At 40.8% G+C, this 21,425-nt stretch overlaps 2 protein-coding genes across 3 annotated transcripts in view; one reads left to right on the top strand and one right to left on the bottom strand.

The window, feature by feature from the left end:
* LOC110164061 (protein mono-ADP-ribosyltransferase PARP14-like) overlaps positions 1 to 4,309 on the bottom strand; it is a 29,063-nt gene extending 24,754 nt beyond the window's left edge. For both annotated transcript variants that reach the window (XM_055152037.1, XM_055152034.1), the window contains exons 1-4: positions 4,132 to 4,309; positions 3,014 to 3,105; positions 1,711 to 1,741; positions 724 to 1,014 (exon numbers count right to left, since the gene is read on the bottom strand). In XM_055152037.1, the coding sequence (XP_055008012.1) occupies positions 724 to 1,014; positions 1,711 to 1,741; positions 3,014 to 3,105; positions 4,132 to 4,309 (592 nt within the window). The remainder of the gene's footprint in view (positions 1 to 723; positions 1,015 to 1,710; positions 1,742 to 3,013; positions 3,106 to 4,131) is intronic.
* Positions 4,310 to 4,397: 88 nt separating this feature from the next.
* Positions 4,398 to 21,425, top strand: LOC110164058 (protein mono-ADP-ribosyltransferase PARP9-like). Its single transcript, XM_020929073.2, has 11 exons — positions 4,398 to 4,538; positions 10,931 to 11,606; positions 13,114 to 13,351; positions 15,023 to 15,238; positions 15,827 to 16,042; positions 16,738 to 16,798; positions 16,910 to 16,966; positions 17,231 to 17,439; positions 18,222 to 18,578; positions 19,739 to 19,898; positions 20,461 to 21,425. The coding sequence occupies exons 1-11, from the start codon at positions 4,535 to 4,537 to the stop codon at positions 20,739 to 20,741; spliced, it is 2,475 nt and encodes an 824-aa protein (XP_020784732.2). The 5' UTR covers positions 4,398 to 4,534; the 3' UTR covers positions 20,742 to 21,425.

Below are 21,425 nucleotides of genomic sequence, written 5' to 3' on the forward strand. Positions count from 1 at the left end.
ATTAAGTTTGAGGATGGAGTTGTAAATAGGAGACAGATGGTGTCTGAGTCTCCATTTCTGTTTAGAGAAGGATTCTCTTTCTTCACAAAAATGGCTTCTTTCACTTCCCTCTCAAACCAAGGGTCAGACCATTTATCCTAAACCTGGATCGGTGCATCCCTAATGAATACTGCAAATACTACTTCTTTACACAAATGTTGAACTAGCTGGAAGATTTGAACTATTGTGCTTGTTTTGGGTTTTTAATGTGAAGCCACCATGCTGCATTTTGACTTTAAATATAATTAATCTACACTGATGGTTTCTGTATATTTTGTATTTGAATCAAAGTCTATTTTAACCTTCTTATAATGCATGCCCTTGTTTTAATCACAGGTTATAATTACCATTATTATTCACTGTCTTATGTTGGACCATACCAGATATGATTTAGTTTGTCTCATTTTTTGTTCTTGTTTGTTTGTGATTTTTATTTTTTTTTTTTATGTTTTGTACTTCCATTTATATTAAGTTTAAATTATAAATCAGTTATGTCTGATGTTATGACAGTTACTCTTTAAGTACTTTAAGTAACTTGAGTACTTTCTTGGACCACTACTTTGTATTTCTACTTCTGTAATATTATTTTGAAGTGATGTTACTCTTACTTGAATATCATTTTTGGCTACTCTACCCACCATTGCTAGTACATCTACTACATTACTAGTTCTTGCAGTGCAGTACCTTGCGGGGTCTTGAAGGTGACCACAGTGGATTTTAAAGCCGGGATCATCTCCACCGTAACTCCCTCTGGAGCTGCAGACTCTGCTCTCTTCATGATGTTCTCCACCAACATCTCCACAAACTCCTGGGTCATGTCTATAGGGACATTCCCCAGGAGGCAGGATGTGGGGAGGAGCAGGTCTGAGGGAGAGGAGCCCACCAGAGGAGCACTGGAGCTGGGCACAGAGGCAGGCATCTCTCCATCACCCCCACCTGGAGCTCTGTGTGTGTGGACGTCTGTGGAAGGAGGGGCTGGAGAAAACAACTCAAGTTTAGAGCTATGCCAGAGGAGCAGAGCCACAGGAGCAGAGTCAGAGGAGCAGAGTCAGAGGAGCAGAACCAGAGGAGCAGAGTCAGAGGAGCAGAGTCACAGGAGCAGAGCCAGAGGAGCAGAGCCACAGGAGCAGAGCCACAGGAGCAGAGCCACAGGAGCAGAGCCAGAGGAGCAGAGCCACAGGAGCAGAGCCACAGGAGCAGAGCCAGAGGAGCAGAGCCAGAGGAGCAGAGCCACAGGAGCAGAGCCAGAGGAGCAGAGCCAGAGGAGCAGAGTCAGAGGAGCAGACACAGAGGAGCAGAGTCAGAGGAGCAGAGTCAGAGGAGCAGAGTCAGAGGAGCAGAGTCAGAGGAGCAGAGTCAGAGGAGCAGAGTCAGAGGAGCAGAATCACAGGAGCAGAGCCAGTGGAGCAGAGCCACAGGAGCAGAGTCAGAGGAGCAGAGTCACAGGAGCAGAGCCAGAGGAGCAGAGCCACAGGAGCAGAGCCAGAGGAGCAGAGCCACAGGAGCAGAGCCAGAGGAGCAGAGCCACAGGAGCAGAGCCAGAGGAGCAGAGTCACAGGAGCAGAGTCAGAGGAGCAGACAGAAGCAGGCTGGAATTTTGCTGACAAACCTGTTCTTCGTAGAGTGAGTTATATAAACCCAGATTTGTGAAACAAAAAGTAGAGCACTCACTTTTATTGCCTTTCTTATCAGCGGGAGATTCCTGTAAAGACACACCACAGTCCAGAGTCAGACTATTAAAGAGGAACTCACTGAGAAATAAAATAAAATAAAATAAATTGAGGTTCATGTCTCAGGATTAGAATATGAATATAAAGTCTGTTATTGCTCTCTAAGTTTATATTTCTGTTACAGTACATTTACACCTATAGTTCAGTGACTCAGACAGTGATTTGTGTATTGTTTGTACTGCATTACTTGTCATTTAATACTATTTGTTGTATGCAAAGTTTGCTGATTGTTGAACCTTCTCATTCTTTGATAGGGATCGGCTCTACAGACTTGTTGTCTTAATCTTATGGTAGGATTACCAGATTTTCACAATCAAAAACTGGGACACCTACAATTTGTTATGGTTGGTAATAATAAAATAGTAAATCGAGTGTGTAATTAAGGAAAACTGTTCTGCACTTGGCCCATTCATTATTAAAATGTGAGTCAGTAAAGTCACATTTTTTCTGTGTTTTGGTTATTTTAAAGCAGCTTTTCTGTATTTTACATAAACAGATGTCAATGTATGTCTCTCTTTACTCTTGGCAGGGATCATATTGGTCCAAAATAGGGACACCTGGGACATTTCTTGTATAAAACTGGGACAAATCAATGGTTTTGTATAAATCTGCTGGGACAGGGGACACAGAGCTCAAAACTGGGGCTGTCCCGGGTAAATAACTACACACTATCTTACAGTTTAAAGTCCTTTCGGCTGAAACACTCACATTTTTGGGATTGAGTAACGGCACCACTTTCTTAAGCAATCTCACTTTAGTTTATTTCTGCTGACAGAGAAACACTGATCTTTGTGCACAGGAATTACAGAGATGATCCATAAACCAGGTCAACACGTCTGTGATCTGACAGTGCCACAGCAAACTCCACCTGAGAATTCTAACCTGTCTCCAGCTCAGGTAAAACTAGAGGGATTCAACAATGTGCTGATGTCTCGACCTATTGATATTTGCAATGACGTCATGCTGGGGCACAATGCACACATTAGCAAAAACTACCAGAAAGTGTTAAGATTCTCTGAAAACCAAGAAAAAAAAACCTAAATGAATTTAAACAGCACAAATCAGCTCACCTGTTGCTGTTCTAACTAAGTCATTTTCAGTCAGGTTGTGTTAAAATAAAGTTAAGGCTGAAGTATGAGTATTGAGAACAATGTAAGACAGAAAAGTGCCTAAAGTTTGCATCACAGCCCCAGTATATATTGACGATCAGATGTATCAGTATCAGTTGTCCAGAGGATGAGTACCTGTCCGTGTGACATGAGGCGCACAGTGAGGTGGAGCTCTCCTTGTCCCAGTTGGAGCTGGTGGGACTGTTTTTCCAGAACATTCCTCTGGTCTGTGCAAAACAAAACAAAAGGACATTAAAACTGTTTAGTCCCAAATATAAGACCAATATCAACAAGAGTGAAACATACACACAGGCCTGTCCCGGTGATCACTATATTCACTTATCGTTCACTATGACACATGGAACAATCGTGTCCAGTGTTCTTAGAGCTACAGGAGATATTTTGGGTTATTTTGGGGTAATATAAAAAGATTTGAGCTGTAGAGGGTTGAATTGTGAAGTGCTGTGACAAACTAAGCACTGAAGTGCATTCTGCTATTTATTTCAGCTCCGTGTTTTCAATAATATTATAAATTTAGAATAGATGTTCAATCTGCAATCATGTGAACATTTATGTTTCTTGCAGCTCTTTCAAATGATTTAGTTTGTTTCATTTTTGTGTCTGTCCTTTGGAAACACCAGATTTTGTGCATGATTTAATGTTTTGTTCTTTAAATTCTTTCATTTCAAATTATAAATCTGATCAAGTCCAAACAGTTCCTCTTTAAGTTAGGCTACGTTTACTTGAGTAATACCTTGTACCATTACTTTGTACTTCTAGTAATGTTGAGTAATGTTATTTTGAAGTACCGTTACTCTTACTTGAGTAATGTTTATGGCTACTTTACAGCTCTGATCTTTATTGTTTCCTGATTGACATGTTATGACACTGGTTCTAGGTGGAGCTACACTCACTCAGCTGATGAGGAAGAGACTAGACTTAAAATTATTTCACGAAGAATTTCAGCTATAACAAAAACATATAACACTATGAATAAGTTCAAAATGACCCTCACATGTTCCTTTTTACGCGTTTGTCCTTGATTCAAAGCAGCAGACTCCAGTTGTCTGTTTTGAGAGTGCTCAATATTTTACACACATTTACATTTACAGATTTTAAAAAATACAACTTTTAAACTTTCATATTCATAAGTGACACCGTGTCATTTTCTTCACACTTGATAAAGTTGTCGTTATATTATTTTAGATGAGTCTTGACCCTCAGGATCTGAGTTCTGAGGGCGGTGTGTTTACCTTGTTCTGCCCGGAACCTGAGCACCGCTGTCCGGCTGCCGCTCTCATGCTCCACGGTACAGTCTCCTCCGCAGGACAGCTTCTTGCTCTGGAAATACTTTGTCAACTTATTCCTCAGTTTAGGAACTTGATTTTGTTCAAACTCCACGAGCAGCGCGTACTGATATACTTCAGCCATGGTGTCCGCCGCGTACTGATCACTTTCGGTTTTGTTTCTGCAGAAATGAGAGTGGGAACGGGGAAACACAGAGAGGCGGTGACCGGGGACAGAGCACCGCGGACCGGGGACGAATGAGCGCGGGGTGAGCCTGACAAACAGCACTGGCACCGGCCCACGCCATCCAAACCTGTCCGGGCACAGCGCTTTCACTTTTTACTCCACTCGGGACTTTCCTGCGCCAAAATGGGTGAGTATTTCTGCTGGTTCTAACGCAGCTAGCTTATCTATTAGCCTCTTTTAGCATGTTTGTGACTTTACAAATGAAATGACAACGCGTTTAGCGTTAAACTTTGAGATGTTTTCGTGCGCAGTGTCGTTTTCAGATGAGGAGCGAGGTGCGTCACGTTCTAAGTTTAACGAACATCTTTACGCACAACTTTGATTTGAGTTTATTTCTCTGTTTCGTGTAATGATGATCTCTGAGCTGCTGTAGTTGTTTTAATGCATCAAATGCAGCTGCCCGCCAGGTTTTGTTTTAGTTTCAGAATTACTCAGCTGTATTTATTACTAAAGTGTATGGCAAAACGAAAGTGCATCCTGTACATCCCTTAAAACTTATTTTGCTTCCTTGTCACGACTGAAGGGCTGTTGCCAGGATCCAGGGCATAAATAATGCTGTGGCTCGAAACAGTTACTGTGGTTATTTATTTTTTATTGTGTATTCACTATAAAGTGTCTCTTTCTTGTAAAGTTTGCCACTGAAATGCAGTTGAGAGTTGTACGATACTTTACGTAGTTTAAAACATCTTGGAGAAAGGAGAGACGCATGTAAAGGGCCAATGTTTCACAATTTTCTGAGCACATTTAAGATAATATTGATCTAGTCAGTCAGGTGTCTCAAAATGGCGTCATTTGCGTCATCCAGGTGTTAAATATTGTTTCTTTGCGTCCGCGGTGAGGGGCAGTACAGACAAAGCACCAGCAGAGGGAGCCACATGCGCAAAAACAACACACAGGAAGCTGCTCTGAGGAATGTAACTGCCAAGTAGAAGTACAATACCGGAGATTTTTTTATTTTTGTATTTATACACGAACATTATTCAGTCCATAGTTTAAAACTAAATCTGTATACCAAAAAAAAAAATATATATATATACAAAGCACCCAAATGAGTCCATAAAGTTCATTAAAAAGTGTGGAGTTTCTGTGCCCAGTTTTTTCTCAGAGCAGACATGTACTGGCATGAGCTCATTTGAGGATTGTTCAAAGTCATTATAAATAAAAGTAAAAGTATCACATACAGGGATGTAACGATATCCAAATCTCACGGTACGATATTTTTACGATATACATCTCATTATTATTGTGATATTTTGTGGAGACTAACAAAATTGTGAATATGCTATTTTTCCCTCTTAAAATGCCTTGACAAGACTTAATTCAAAGAACTAAGATTTAAAAGTGCTTAGAACTGCTATTTCTTTGTGTAGTTTGCACCAAACGGAGCAAGGTCTATGTAATTCCCTCTGAATTTAAGCAAAGAGACTTGTGATTCGATATATTGTGACGGCCCACGATATTATTGAGAGACTTTTGACATGATACAATATCATGATATTTTGGTTATTGTTACCAGTGTTGTGAAGGTGACTTTTAAAATGTAATCCCCTACAGATTACAGATTACGCACACCAGCATGTAGTTTGTAACGTAATCCATTAAATTACTTAAAGTGAGTAATGTAATCTGAATACTTTGGATTACTTGATTTGCTGTAGAGAAACAAAGATGAGGAAATCTTGACATAAGATGTTTTGTCTCCTAAAAGAAAATAAAAAGCCCAAACTTTACTTAAGCAAATAAAAAATATTATTGATAGAAGAGGAGGAGACACAGTCCACGCAGCAGGATTTAATCCTGTTAAATCCTGTTTAAATCCAGTTTTAGTCCTGGGTTAGTTCTGGTTTAGTCCTGGTTTAGATCTGGTTTTAGACCTGACTTAGATCTAGTTTAGACCTGGTTTTAGTCCTGGTTTAGTCCTGGTTTAGACCTGGTTTAGATCTAGTTTAGACCTGGTTTTAGTCCTGGTTTAGACCTGGATTAGATCTAGTTTAGATCTAGTTTAGACCTGGTTTTAGTCCTGGTTTAGTCCTGGTTTAGACCTGGTTTAGATCTAGTTTAGACCTGGTTTTAGTCCTGGTTTAGTCCTGGTTTAGACCTGGTTTAGATCTAGTTTAGACCTGGTTTTAGTCCTGGTTTAGTCCTGGATTAGACTTGTGTCAGAAAATAACAGAGATATTAACACAAGGCAGAATTCAGGGTTTTTACTCGCGGCGAGGGACAGAGGTGCTGCTACTTAACTGCCGAAGAGACACCGTCCAACATCACGTATTTATTGAATCACACAGGTTACAAGAATAAATGGGCGGTTACATTTTTCTATCACAGTAAAAAGCACAGAGAATAAAGGTGTGTATTGTGTGTGTGTGTGTGTGTGTGTGTGTGTGTGTGTGTGTGTGCGTGTGTGCGCGTGCGTGTGCGTGTGTGTGCCAGCTGCTGAGGTGTAAGGGAGGGATGTGCTTAGGGAAGATAAACAGTTAATGAGAAATTGGCTTTCCCATGAGAAATACCCTTTGATAAAATAAGACAAAGAATCATCTATACAAAATTTGAAAAACTCTTTAACAACCTGGTTTAAAACTAGTTTAGATCTAGTTTAGACCTGGTTTTAGTCCTGGATTAGTCCTGGATTAGTCCTGGATTAGTCCTGGATTAGTCCTGGTTTAGTCCTGGTTTTAGACGTGGTTTAGATCTAGTTTAGACTTGGTTTAGACCTGGTATAGATCTAGTTTAGATCTAGTTTAGACCTGGTTTAGACTTGGTTTAGACCTGGTTTAAATCTAGTTTAGACCTCGTTAAGGTTCCAGCAATGAGTGGAATTACTGAAAAAAAAAAAAAAAAAGAAAAGAAAAAAAAGGATATAGCCCAAAATGTGAAAACAGGTAAACAGGAAAATACTGCCGTGTAATCCATTTATTTCAACAAAGTAACTGTAATCCAATTACCACTCATGGAAACAGTAACTGTAACCAAATACAGTTACTCATAATTTGTACTCTGATTACATAACTCCGGTACATGTAATCTGTTACTCCACAACACTGATTGTTACTGCGATGGAAATGTATATTGTGGAAAGATTTCTCTCAATCTGTCTTTGTGTAAATGAATGTGATTTATACCTGAGACCAGACGGCCACAGGAAAATACTGATTATGATTGATTACATTAAAATAGTGATTAGTTTATCTTTTAGAAACACATTTGGTCTTGTAACTAAAACTCATTTGGTTTGTTAGAAAGACCCTTCAATGTAAATACCTCTGTTCTCTTTTGCTTGCTAATCTTGTCAGGAAACAAATGAGTGAATATGGAGCAAATCAGATGAAGCACATCGGGCCACACTTCAGTAGGAGTCCTCACCTTCTCAGTTTGAAATGTTTATGTCCTCTGGTCATCTCAGAGTTTATAAACTTGGTGCTTTGTAACATGTGGGGACAAATGGAGTAGGGACATGCTGCAGGTTGAGAGAGGCTGTTGGTCAGGGCAGGTCTAGGCCCCGTCCATATCTGCTGCAACAAGAATAAACCTTGGTCTGTATTCCAAAAATTCATCGGGCTTCGCAAACTGATTAATTATTTATCATCAAGAGATATATAATTTTTCCCACAACAGTTGCACCCCTAATCACATAATAAAAAGACTTAAAAGTATTAGAGTACCTGTTTTAAAAATGTACTTAAAGAGTAAAAACTAAAAGTATTTCCCGCAGATTTTGAGATCTAATGAAGCTTTAGATGTAGTGATTTTGTTAAAGATTTTTCATCAACAAAAACAACTGAATTGATTTTTTTTTTCCTAACTGTTTTTATTTGTATATTTGTTCAGACTATGAACATGTTAAAAAATAAATCTTCATCCTTTTCAGCAGGTCTCAAACTATCAAAAAAAATACTTTTACTTTTCAGTCCACTTCAAAAATGTAGTGGAGCAGATTTAACCCAGAGGCACTGAAGGATGGGTCAAATGTAGGTAAAAAACAAAACAAAACAAAAAACAGATCCACATAGTGCTGTCTAGAGATTAAAAAATTGAGAGATTAATTAATTATGATCTGTAATTAATTAATCTATTTAACCTCTAAAATTGCTGAGAAAAGCTTCAACTTGAGGTATTTTCATTTAAATTGATTATTATGTTATTGTGGCAGATCAAAAGACTGATATAGAACAAAAAAGTGATTTTATAAAGTCATTTATTGTTTAACAAACTTGAACAGATGCAGTCACTTACATTCCACAATATCATCATCATTATTACTGTTACTAACCTGCATAAATAAACTCAACTTTACAACATATAAACATAACAACTCTAGAGCCACATCAGCCCGTTTGACATTAGAATGTGTTTAATGCAGATTTGCACAAGTCTCACAGAAACAAAACTTTAAACCACATTTGCATAAACTAAGTGGAGGGGGGAAAAAAACGCTCTTGTGTCGCTGATGTGGTTCAGCTTCTGTCGGATTAAAGGACATGACTCAGTGGAATATGAGTGTTCTCTCTGTGACAGAGGGATGTTGATGCTGATGGTGAGTCTGTTACTCTGTCTGTGTCACAATATTTTCAGAGATCAGACATGTGCAGGTTTATCACAGATGCAGCAAGAACGGGAATGAAAATTACAATTCTTTGCGGGAACGACTGTGTCCCAACAACTCATAAAAACAGATTTTATAATAAGGCAACCCGCATACAGAAACAGTAAAGTTAGAGATTAAAAATGAAATTAACAAGATTAAAAAACATAATGAGTTAAATATGACTGTAATTAATTAATCGCAGTTAACGCAATAATTTGACACCTCTAGATCCACACAGCAGTTCTTTGGTTACTGTTTTAACAGCACCACCATAATGAACTCCAAAGAACTGCAGTGTGCATCTGTTTTTTTGTTTTTTTGTTTTTTTTTTTCCAGTGTTTATAAGAACTTTTATCAGATGTTTCCAGACCTTTTATCTCCCAGTCAAATGCAGGTTTATCCCAGATACACTGAAGAATGGGTCAAATGCAGACACATTTATCTACAGGGAGAATAAAGTGTACATTAACCTTATCTTAGCCTCAGACAGACTAAATACATTATAACCATAGACTGTATATATAAATGGTCATAGTTATAAGAGAATTTAAGTCATTTATCTTCCATGTACATCTCAGTTTGACATTGTCTCACAAAACTTATATTTACACCATGATCTTCCCTTGACACACCACTGGCACCATTATCTAAATTGTGACATATTGCTGACTAACCAAAGTCTACTGGCCTTCAGAGTCTCACCACATTTTCTTTATAAACCTCCTCCTTTGGAAGCAGAGTCAAGGAGATCACACTATGTTCTCTTTTGAAATCATACTATTTCAAGTCCCCTCAAGCCGTATTATTGATGGTAAATAAACTTCTCCTGCTGAAGACATCCAGTTGGTCTCCAGCCTTTTACTTCCATCCTTTCTTGGACAAGCTGAAAACCTCTACAACAATAGTTCCAAATAGGAAGTTCACACGCTTCTCTTTCAGCTCCTACTGACCCTTTCTCAGTTTGACTTACTCTACATGCTACAAATTTACCCCCATAACCTCCTGTAGCCTGTGAGCTTATTTGAGGCACTGAACGCTGTGGGTGACATCATTATAACAGCGGTTCTCAAAGTGTGGTGTGTGTACTTCTGGAGGAACACAGGGCCCTACAATTTGAGCAGTCGTTTTATTTAGAGACAGATATATTCATGTTTTGTCCTTCTTTGGGTTTTAGTTTTAAACCTACATTTTCATGGGTTAGTGCTGTTTTAGACCTGCTTTTTAGCAATACACACACGGATTGCACTGTGATAGTGTTAGTGCTGTGAAGGGGGAGTAACTTGACACTTTTAAAACACGTTATTACATTGTTTTATTTATTTATTACTCTTATATTGCAACAAAAAATTTAATGATATATTTTCTTAAATTATTTCCTATAACCTTATTACTATGTGATCCAATAACGTTTATGAGGTATGAGGTATGTGGTGTATTGAGTCTAACAGACAGGCTGTAGTGAATGAGTGAGTGACTGAAGCTGTAAAACAGTCGTAGTCTGTAGGCGCTCCACCTGACCTCCTCATCACTCTCTCCCTCGCACTTTCACGTGTCATAAAGCCAAATCCATATTGGCCATGTTTGGATGTTCAGACGGCGCTTCTAACCAAATACATATTATATATCTATGTAAATGAAATGTAAATGGTGTGGCGGTGTTTGTAGCTGATGTTAGTGAATTCTGTGCAACTGTCACTTAAGAAGGAATTCGGGTGCATCAGAACACTTTGTGAGTCTGGTGCAGAGTTCTCAGCATCCTCTTAAAGTGGAAGTTACAAAAATCTTTTAAGAAAAGATTAATGAATGAGGCCCAATAAGAAGGAACATGCTGATCTTTGTTTTGTGTTTGCAGTTACTTCCCCACAGAAGTAGCTCCTCTTTAAGAGCCACTGCATTACAATATATTTGATTCTAACCTGCTCCTCTGTCCCCAGCCTCCTCTGCCCCGCCCCCAACCACTCTGGACATCCCTCTGATTGGTACATCCGTGCACATCGCTCGCAGCTCCGGCAGAATCCTCCTGGACCTGCTCCAGACCCGGTTTCACTGCGAGGCCCAGATCCTCGGTGTAGACCTGGACTTGGGCCCAGGGCAGAGATCACACATAGTCCCTGACAAACGCTTCGAGACCACACTGTCCTCTGGTGTCCGAGTGTCCGTGTGGAAGGCGGATCTGGGAAACTTCTCGGCTGTGGCTGTGGTCAACGCGGCCAACTCAAAGCTCCAGCATCACGGAGGTCTGGCCCTGGCTCTGTCCACCGCAGGAGGACCACTGATTCAAAAAGAGAGTGATGATCATGTCCAGAGCTGGGGAGAGGTGAAGACAGGAGAGGCCGTGGTTTTGGGAGCAGGAAATCTTCAGTGCAAAGCTGTTATTCACGCTGTTGGCCCTCACCTGTCCTTCAGACCCAATCACCATGAGGTTTCATTGGCTACAGGTCAGCTGGAGAGAACCATCAGGAGTGTGCTGCAAAGAGTGGAGGAAAAACGTTTTGATACAGTGGCAATTCCAGCCATAAGTTCTGGAATTTTTAACTTCCCGCTGTCCGAATGTGCAGAGGTGATAGTCAGCACGGTGAAGAAGTTCTATGGAAGTGACACGTCTCACAGGTTTGTCTCTAAATAAATGCTCAGTAATCAGGGTTATTTAGGCCATAATGTTAAGTAATGAATGTATTTTTGTGCTTATTTTGTAGTGAACATTTGTGTAAATATGTCAGTTTTTAACTGTGTTGTTGTATCTATGTATCTATGCTCCAAAAGATGATAAAAAGCTTTACTACTACAGTATTTGTGTGATGAGCTGGACTTATGCTGGACTGGTGTGATTAGATAAAGCTGCTCACAGACAGAATGTGATGAGACGAAGTGAAGGAAGGATTTGTATCTGGGGTCAATGATCATGAAATCAACACTGTATAACTTTCTTGAGGTGGCGTGTCACCTGCATGACTCCATGGAAACAGAAAATTAAAACCAGAGCAGCCGGTCCCTTACCGGTGTGAAAAACCTCTAATTATTCTTCTAATCAGTATCTCCTTTCCAAAACTCTTGTTCAAAACCAAATATATCACTTCTTTTACCTAAGATAAGTAATAGTTTATGTTGTTTTTCTCCTTGTTTCTATGTAAGTAGCCGTGTTTGTTTGACGTAAACAGAGCATGCGTCTCTCTCTGATTGGTTAATCCGCCTGTCAATCATGCCCTCTTAAATCAGGGAGACAGGAGACGGCTCCAGATCCACTTGTCTTTGTAAAGTTTTGTCAGAGCATGTGTTTCTGGCTGGTCAGATAAATATTTTTTCTATGGAGATGGATACATTTTATATCATACTGTGTGGAATATTATAGCTAAATGCAGGTGTGTCAAACTTATTTTGGTCCGGGGGCCGTATCCAGCCTACTTTGATCCCAAAGAGGCCGGGTCAGAAAACTCATGTCATATAAACCCCAAAAATAACAATAAGTTCAAATATTTGTGCAGAGAAATGCAAATCTATTACAGAAATCTTTTTAAATTGATGCTCTTATTATAATATTATAATATTACGAACAACCTGAAACTTTAAGAAAAATTAAATTTCAACACAATGTTTTAACATGAACTTACATGCAAATAGGAATAAGTACATTTTTCTCATTTTGGCCATTTTTCTGATGAGGGTGTCATGGTCAACAGTCAAAACAATCGTCCTTTAAGAGCGTTTGGAAAGAGACAAGTCTTCATTTGTGCTGCTCTGGTGGGAGGGGCCACGCACAGAGGTGCTGGAGACACTGCTATGCTGAGTGGTGCAGAAAATTACCAATATTTTAATAGAAAATATAATTAAAATATTTTAGGAGAAAATCACCCAAGGGCCACATTAAAGGTCTTGGAGGGCCAGATCTGGCCCCCAGGCCTTATGTTTGACACCTGTGGCTAAAAGCATTTCCATGCCAGCAGAAGGCCTTTCTCCAGGCCAAATAAGAGTCAGGTTTGTGGAGACACATGTCCACTCACAGTAAGGACACAATTTTTTCTATGTTTTTCAGATCAATAAAACACCCGGAAAAAAAATTTGCATTTATTGATTTATTTATTTTTACACTGTGTGTTTTTAATCTCTGTTTCTTACTCAGGTTTAAGCCCAAAGAGGTTCTGCTGGTGAACAATGATGACCCCACAGTGGAGGAGATGAGGCGGGCGTGTACCAGGCTCCTGCTCCCTGCCCCTGTGTCCTACAGCCAGGCAGCAGCAGCAGGAAACTCACCCCTGACCAGAGGAGCAGCTAAAAGCGACACTACTCCTCCTTTTCCCCAAGTACAGTTAGGAACAGTGCGGGTGATCCTGAGGAAGGGAAACCTGGAGGAGCAGAAGGTATGAGATGTTTTAAGCATTCCATACAGGGAGAATATATCATCAAAATCACAGATCACCATTGTATTAGTGATAAAACCTCTTTTCCAACACATGAGGTGTTTCATTTAGTCTAGTCCAGATTAATGATTGTTAGATTAGATTTATTGATTAGTTGAGTATTATTGTGATGCTGTGATCACTTAAAGGAACTGTATGTACTGTATGTGCTGAGTGGGCAGTTTGTTACAGTAGCCTGCGCTCTAAAGCTACATTCAGACTGCGGTGTTAAAAAACCACTGGCCGAGCAAGGGGAGCGGTCAGATGGCACCACACATACACACAGACACACACACACACAGAGGCAGAGGGAGAGACACTGGAGTTTTAGTCAAATTGTACAGATTTAAGTCAAAACTTGTGAACATGTGAGGAAAAAAAGGGACATGCTGTGGCTCAGGCTACTTTTTCCTAAACAAGAGTTTAAATCCTCATCAGCACTACTCGCTCTTACTGCCACATGATTGGCTGTTGACCTGTCGATTAAAATGTGTGTCTTATCATTGAGATCCATTAAAGTAGAAATTGCGATCTTTTGATTTTTGGCACAGTCCTGTGACATGGTGTAGATTTCTTGTTATGGTGTGACATTGCTATGTCACTGCCAGTCCAAAAGTCCAGCTTTTTTACTCCTGGCGTTGGACACCCTGGATTCATATCCAGAGCATCCAGTGCCTGAACACTCAAGATGTGCCATGTCAATGCCAGATTCGCACCACAGGATGACCTAGGCATGCATCTGCACCAATTTTGCATGTAAACTGAACACCTTCAGACTGTGGCATCAATCACGTTTGACACATTTAGTTGGAAAAAATATATATTTGAGGGTTAGGGTTAACTGTAACCCTGGTACATGATAGTAAGGGACTATTTGGTAATTTTTAAAAAAATTTTGAGATCGAAGTACGTGGGCCATTTGTTGAAATGGCGTGGAATGACCCTTAGACTTTATATGTAAACTCAGTGCCCTGACACTGCAGTCTGAACGCAACTTAAAAATGTACTACAATCACAACTGAACCTGTGTCCCCAGAGCCTTCACTTGCAGATAGAGACACATCCTGCATTTGTCTCATTCTCAGTTTATGGACAGGCCTCATTTGAAAGCTCAGAACCTCCAGAATTCCCTCCCTGAACTGCAGAAGTGTTCTTAAGCAGCCACATGCCTTCTTAAATGACAGTTACATGTCGTTTACATAAAAATGTGTATGCATTTAGGAGCTCAGTGTGGTGAGCAGACGCAGGGCTGTTACTGTTACTGTGGCCCTTATGGAGAGCACTGGAACTGGGACAGACTAGAGACTGTCACTGCAGCCTGTATAAAGGCTCATATACTAACAATTTTTATATGAAATAATTTAAGAAAATATGTAACTTACAGTTATGGAGGAATTTGAATTTTTTGTTGCATTATCAGAGTATTAATGTTCTAAAACAATAGATTTTTTTTTCTTATGAGTCACTGACTGTAGGATTTGTTCTTCCAGAAGAACATTTTCCCTTAAGAAAACATTTTGTGAATTCCAAAATCTTCATAAGATTTCCTTAAGTACAAATGTGTTCATAAAACACTTCATGAATGAAGCTCAGTGTGAGTAATACTATGTTGGATGATCTCTCTGGTTTCAGATGGATGTGATCGTGAACACCATTGGGCCGGATAGAAATCTGAGCATGGGCCAAGTGTCCAAGATGTTGTTAAAGAAAGCTGGCTCCAAAATGCAAGACCAGATCAAGCAGGCCCGCTCCAATGGGTCTGTGATCATTACACAGGGCTTTAAGTTAGACTGTAAAGAGGTCTACCACACCTGCTGCCCCTCAAAAAGCATCTTCGGATCTGACCAGGTAATTAATACATGATGGGACATACTGTATGTAAGGCTATGGGAGGGTGTTTAGTTACTCAAACCTATTCTTTAGCCTAGACTTTTAACCATGTTGTAGTAGTTTCTTCTCACTGACCTCTGAACTTGTATTTGGAGTGATTCGTGCATGTTAGAGTCATCTTTATTCTCCTGGATTCAACACATCACAGCTCTGGTCTCCTCATTTTCAGCTCCACCTGTACACGCCCACTGTGACGTACACACTCCCTTCTCAAGTTTTATTTTCTTAATTGGTGATACTCGTAGGATTCAGCTGTGTCATGTTGTCATTTTGGCACAAATGAAAAAAAATGCAGAGGGGCCGACAGCAGGCGGCGCTTTGTTTTCATGACTCCTATTGCAGAAGTCAGTAGACTTGTTTCTTTTATGAAATTGTTTTAGATGAATATTGTGATTTAAAAAGTTCAGATTATAACATAATGATCCATAGATGTCAGAGATTAGAACTATAGCTTTAATATATTATTAATACATGATCACATGTATATAATGCTATGGGCGGGCGTTTAGTTACTCTTTAATACATAATATATTTTGTGTCTTTCAGGTGTTGTTCAAGTCTGTACAGGACTGTCTGTGGCTGGCAGTAGCCTCTCAGCACAGCTCCATCGCGTTCCCGGCCATCGGCACTGGGAATTTGGGCTTCGGGGATGAGGAGGCAGCTCAGATCATGCTGAATGCTGTGTGGGACTTTTTTCAAAAATGTGTCAAATCTTTAAATGTGCACTTCGTCATCTTCCCCTCAGACGTGCATCGTTTCAAGGTATCAACACAAGCAAAGGGCACGACACAACACTTAGTCATATGGGGGACTGATGTTGTGTCCTTTAACAAGACACTTCACCCCCAGAGTCTGAATAACAGACACTATCCAAATAGAGCTGTTGAACTGGGCAATACTCAGAGGACTAAAGGGAAGAGTGGTGGGGTGGTCTGGAGGACTAAAGGGGAGAGTGAGGGGGGGGGTGGTCTGGAGGACTAAAGGGGAGAGTGAGGGGGGGGGGGGGTCTGGAGGACTAAAGGGGAGAGTGAGGTGGAATGGGGGCGGGGTCTGGAGGTGTAAGGAGTGTGATTGTTCTAACAGGTATCCACACTTCAAGCTCCGCCCCTGCAGCCACATGTTTGTATTCAGGAACCTGGCTGTAATCAGGGCAGTCCTGCCTGATATCACATAGTACTTGGAATTGTCGAGGTCACTGAAGGCAGCACACTTTGAGTTTGACCATTTTTGACCAGAAAGTTGCAGTTAAAATAGCTAAAAATGCACTAGGAACAGTACAGAATGCTATCAAAACATCAGAGTTTAGTAGCAAAAAAAAGTGGATATATTGTTGACTTTATATTTCTTTTCTTTAAAGTACTAATTATTTATATGATGCATTTGACTTACTAGTATGAACAGGACCCAAACCACCAGCTCCCAGCACAGTTCACCAAACTAATGTTGTTTCATTTCAGGCGTTTGAAAAACAACTGAAATCCCTCCAACCAAAGGCTTTCCAGATGGAACCCCCTCAGAGTAAAAAACACTGTTGTATTTGACACATTTACATATTTCTATCAAACTAAATACAAAGGACAAAAGTCTGTGTGTGTACATCTTTACAGCAGTTTCATTCTGATGTTACAGATTTCCCAGGAGGAGCTCAAAGTCTGAACTCAAAACCAGCTCTGCCCCCAACCCAAGGTCTGAACCAGGACTAAACCAGGCCTAAACCAGGACTAAACAAGGACTGAACCAGGACAAAAGTAGGATTGAACGAGGACTTAACCAGGGTTAAATCAGGGTTAAATGAGGACATTACCAGGACAGAACCAGGCCAAGACTAAACTTTGATCTAAATAAAAATCTGGATTTTCATCATAACCTGAATATTATTTTTAGAAATGTTTCAACTGTTTAGGTGTATAATTCTTTCTGTGGCACTTCATGTACGTGTTTGTGCTTCAGCGTCTGCAGCCTGGGCCCGTGAGGACAGACCAGAGGAGCTCCCCCCACAGCCGTGTCTCCGTCTGCACAGCCACTCAGACCGCAGCCGCTCTGAGGCTGAGGCCTGGGTCACATCTCTGCTCCACAACCAGGAAAACGTAGTCTGCATCTGCAACAACTTCATCCAGCATCTCGGAGACAAACAACTGCAGGAGCTGTCCAACATGGAGGTACAGAGAGGGCATCTGACACACCGAGATGAGGGGAGGGCATCTGAGTTTAGACGGAGCCCAGAAAATCCAGAGCGAGTCCACACACTAACTGACCCTGTCCAGACCAGGAGCATATGGTATATTCAGGTTATGTTAATGACTTTTACACTGTGGGAGAGTAAGAGCTTCATGTGTTAACATCATTTAGGTTAGTTTAACCTGTTCTTTATTTAAGAGAATCCATCTCTCTCCTCTGCTCCTCTTTACTCCTGTGCTCCTCTCCTTCTCTTCTCTCCTCTTCTGCTCCTCTCCTTCTCTTTTCTTCTGCTCCTCTTCTCTCCTTTCCGATTCCTCTCCTCCTCTTCTCTTCTTTTCTGTTCCTCTCCTCTCTTTGGCTCCTCTCTTCCTCTCCTCTTCAGCTCCTCTTCAGCTCCTCTCCTCCTCTCCTCTGCTCCTCTTCTGCTCTGCTCCTCCTTTCTAACCAAACCCCACAACTCAGCGAGGAGGGCCCAAGCCCAGAATATAAACTCTACGACTGACACAGAGAGGAGGCTCTGACTCTGCAGGAGTATGGGAGGGCATCTGACTGTGTGTGTAGGGGTATGGGAGTGTATCTGACTGTGTGTGTGCAGGAGTATGGGAGTATATCTGACTGTGTGTGTAGGGGTATGGGAGGGCATCTGACTGTGTGTGTGCAGGAGTATGGCAGGGCATCTGACTCTGTGTGTGCAGGAGTATGGGAGTGTATCTGACTGTGTGTGTGCAGGAGTATGGCAGGGCATCTGACTGTGTGTGTGCAGGTGGAGGGCGTGCAGGTGGAGGAGTTCCTGGAGAAGGGTCGCTCTGGGTTTGTGGTGAGTGGAAACAGTGTGGAGAACATCGCTTTCACAGCTCTGAGACTGGAGCAGAAGATCCAAGAAGCACAGAGGCAGTATGAGAAGGAGGAGCACGAGGAGCTGAGGAGACTGAGCCAGAAGAGCCAGAAGAGCCAGAAAAGCCAGAGCCCAATGAGCCATAGAGGAGAGAGTTGGGAGAAGGCTGAGAACCAGAAGGGGGAGGTGAGGGTGACAGGAGAGAGGATTCCAGTGTCCAGATCTGACCCTCAGCTCAAAGTTTTGATGGAGCAGCTGAAGCGCCTCGACCTGAAGCCCATCAAGGTACTGCTCCTTCTCTAAATGAAGTGTTGTGTGTATATTAAGGCTCATCTCTGCTCCACTCTCGTACATGAACAGATCAGTGCATTCTGAGCCTAGTAACTGTCACTGTATTTATCCAATCCAACTTTATTTGTATAGCACATTTTTATAAACAAGACACACAGAATTTCACTTCAACATTTCACTTTAAAAAGTCAGCACAAATGATGTTCCAAACAAAAGGAACTGTTAGAATCAATTGATAAAAGAATTTTCATAAAAAGAAAAAATCAAAGACACAGAGGAGGACACAACTCACACGGTGTTAAAACACCGACAGAAGCGCACAGAGTCTCAGAGCGACTGGTTTTACTGTAGACAGGAAACAGCTGATACAATCGTGCTCACAACTTTATATCCTGTGGTCCACAGACAGATCCCACTGCAGTGTTTGGATTTTATGTCTCTTTTTTTAAGATCCTCTTTGTGTTTGTGGTGTGCCCTTTTTGTCGCACATTTAAAAATTGTTTAAGACCAAAAAATCCTGTAGTGTGTGTCGATCTTTTCATTACTTATCATATACTCATTTTACGAAAATTGTACTAGTTAAGATTATTTAAAATGTATTTATTTATCATTATTATTATTATTTTTAAAGACATTCACACTCGGTTTCCCAATTTGGCTTTTTTTTTTTACTTAAAATTTTAATTCCCGATTAGAAATCATGACATCACACTGGGGAATTCTATGATTGTTACCTTCAAACCTTCTCTAATATACACAGAACGGACAAATACATATATATATAAAAAAAAAACTTTTTTGTAGAAATAATGTTTTAAGTAATTTTGTGTGTAAATCGTGCTGAAATTTTGGATAGAATTCTCCCTAGTGTGATTACTTTCTGTAATTCTCAACATATTTTTCATCTTTCTTTACAAATTGCTTCTTGATTGGTGTAAAATTATCATTTATATTTAGAGCAAATATTATCCCAATAAATTAAGTCAAAATGAGAGAATCATGAGAGTTTGTCATATGCTCATTAGGCTTTAAGTTCTGTTTAATCTAATGATGAGTTGTTAGAAAAACCTCCAGTGTGAGGCTGCTCTTTCAATTTACTTGAAATGTGAATAACAGATAATACTTGTACATGAGCCCAGTGTGTTTGACTTCAGGCAGAGAAAGTGGAGAACCCAGCGCTGGAGAAACTCTTTAACATCCAAAAAACCCAGATGCCCTCCCGCTCCTCTGAGATCATGCTGCAGCTCGTCTCTGCGCGATTCTGTGACATGGTCTGTCAGATTGGATTCAGGCCCGAGTGTGCGCCCCCTGACGGTAAAGAAACCTGCTCCTGTCTTCTTCAATTTCCCTCGGGATTAATGAAGTATCTCTCTCTCTGCGCCTGTCTGCTCCTCTGTTCCTCTGCTCCTCTGTTCCTCTGCTCCTCTGTTCCTCTGCTTCTCTGCCTCTTCTCCTCTGCTCCTCTGGTTCTTTTCCTCTGTTACTCTGCTCCTCTGGTTCTTCTCCTCTGTTCCTCTGCTCCTCTGCTCCTCTGTTCCTCTGCTTCTCTGGCTCTGTTCCTCTGCTCCTCTGGTTCTTCTCCTCTGCTCCTCTGGTTCTTCTCCTCTGTTCCTCTGCTCCTCTGCTCCTATGATTCTTCTCCTCTGGTTCTTCTCTGCTCCTCTGGTTCTTCTCCTCTGTTCCTCTGCTTCTCTGGCTCTGTTCCTCTGCTCCTCTGGTTCTTCTCCTCTGCTCCTCTGCTCCTCTGGTTCTTCTCCTCTGCTCCTATGGTTCTTCTCCTCTGTTTCTCTGCTCCTCTGACTCTGCTCCTCTGTTTCTGCTCCTATGCTCCTATGCTCCTCTAGCTCCGCTCCTCTTACATTTGTCTCTTTTTCAGACGCGTGTCTTGGAGAGGGTCTGTATTTCGCCAAAGATGTGAAGACCGCTCTGGACACCTGGACCGATCGCTCAGAGGCGTTCCTGTACCTGTTTGTGGCTGAGGTCTTAAAGGGGAAGTCCGAGCGTGGTAGACCTGGTTTAGTTCTGGGTCCTAGTCTTGGTCCTGTTCCAGAGACTCGCTGTGACTCTGTGGAAGGGTCAAAGGTCACAGTGGTTTTCAGTCACCTGCAGGCCATGCCGCGGTTCCTCCTCACCTGTCAGAAAAGTACCTATGTGTGAAAACAACAGGACTAAACTGAGCACTGACAAATACATGTGTGGCTAAATAGTTATAAATACTAAATACTAATAGAACTAAAAACAAGGACTTTTCCAGGTGTAAAAGGAGGACTAAACCTTATTTCTTCATTTTTAAATAGAATGGACTTTCCGAACAATTACAGCTGAAACTTTGAAGGGTCCATATTATGATGTTGTCTGATCTCTGTTCTAATGTTGTTCCCTCCTCACAAACAGACCTGGACTTGTGTTTTGTTTCATTCACATGTTTAACACACAAACGCTGCACATTTAGGCGGAGTTCTTCCCTCAAACAGAAAACACCTTGTGAGCATTTGTAGCTTTGGAGATGTGGACAGACTCATAACAAAGATTTACTCAAACGTGTGAATGAAACAAAACACAACTCCAGGTCTGTTTCTGAGGAGGGAACAAAATTATAACGTGGTTAAAAGCTCACAAGATTCAGTTTTGTGTAATATAGGACCTTTAAACCACGGTGAACAGAAGCTTTTTATGGTAATATATTTTCCATTTTGATTTAATTTTTTTGTCGTTCTGTTTGTAAATCAGTTTTTTTTAAAACTTTGTAATCATTTTGTGAAGGAAAAATTGTAAAAGTATGAAGAGGAGTGTGTAATGATTCTATGCAAATCAGAAAGAATTAAACTGTTTGATAACAAA

The sequence above is a fragment of the Boleophthalmus pectinirostris genome, unplaced genomic scaffold (assembly GCF_026225935.1).
Source record: "Boleophthalmus pectinirostris isolate CB_2022bp ecotype Guang Dong unplaced genomic scaffold, ASM2622593v1 HiC_scaffold_1, whole genome shotgun sequence".
NCBI classification, from domain to species: Eukaryota; Metazoa; Chordata; class Actinopteri; order Gobiiformes; family Gobiidae; genus Boleophthalmus; species Boleophthalmus pectinirostris.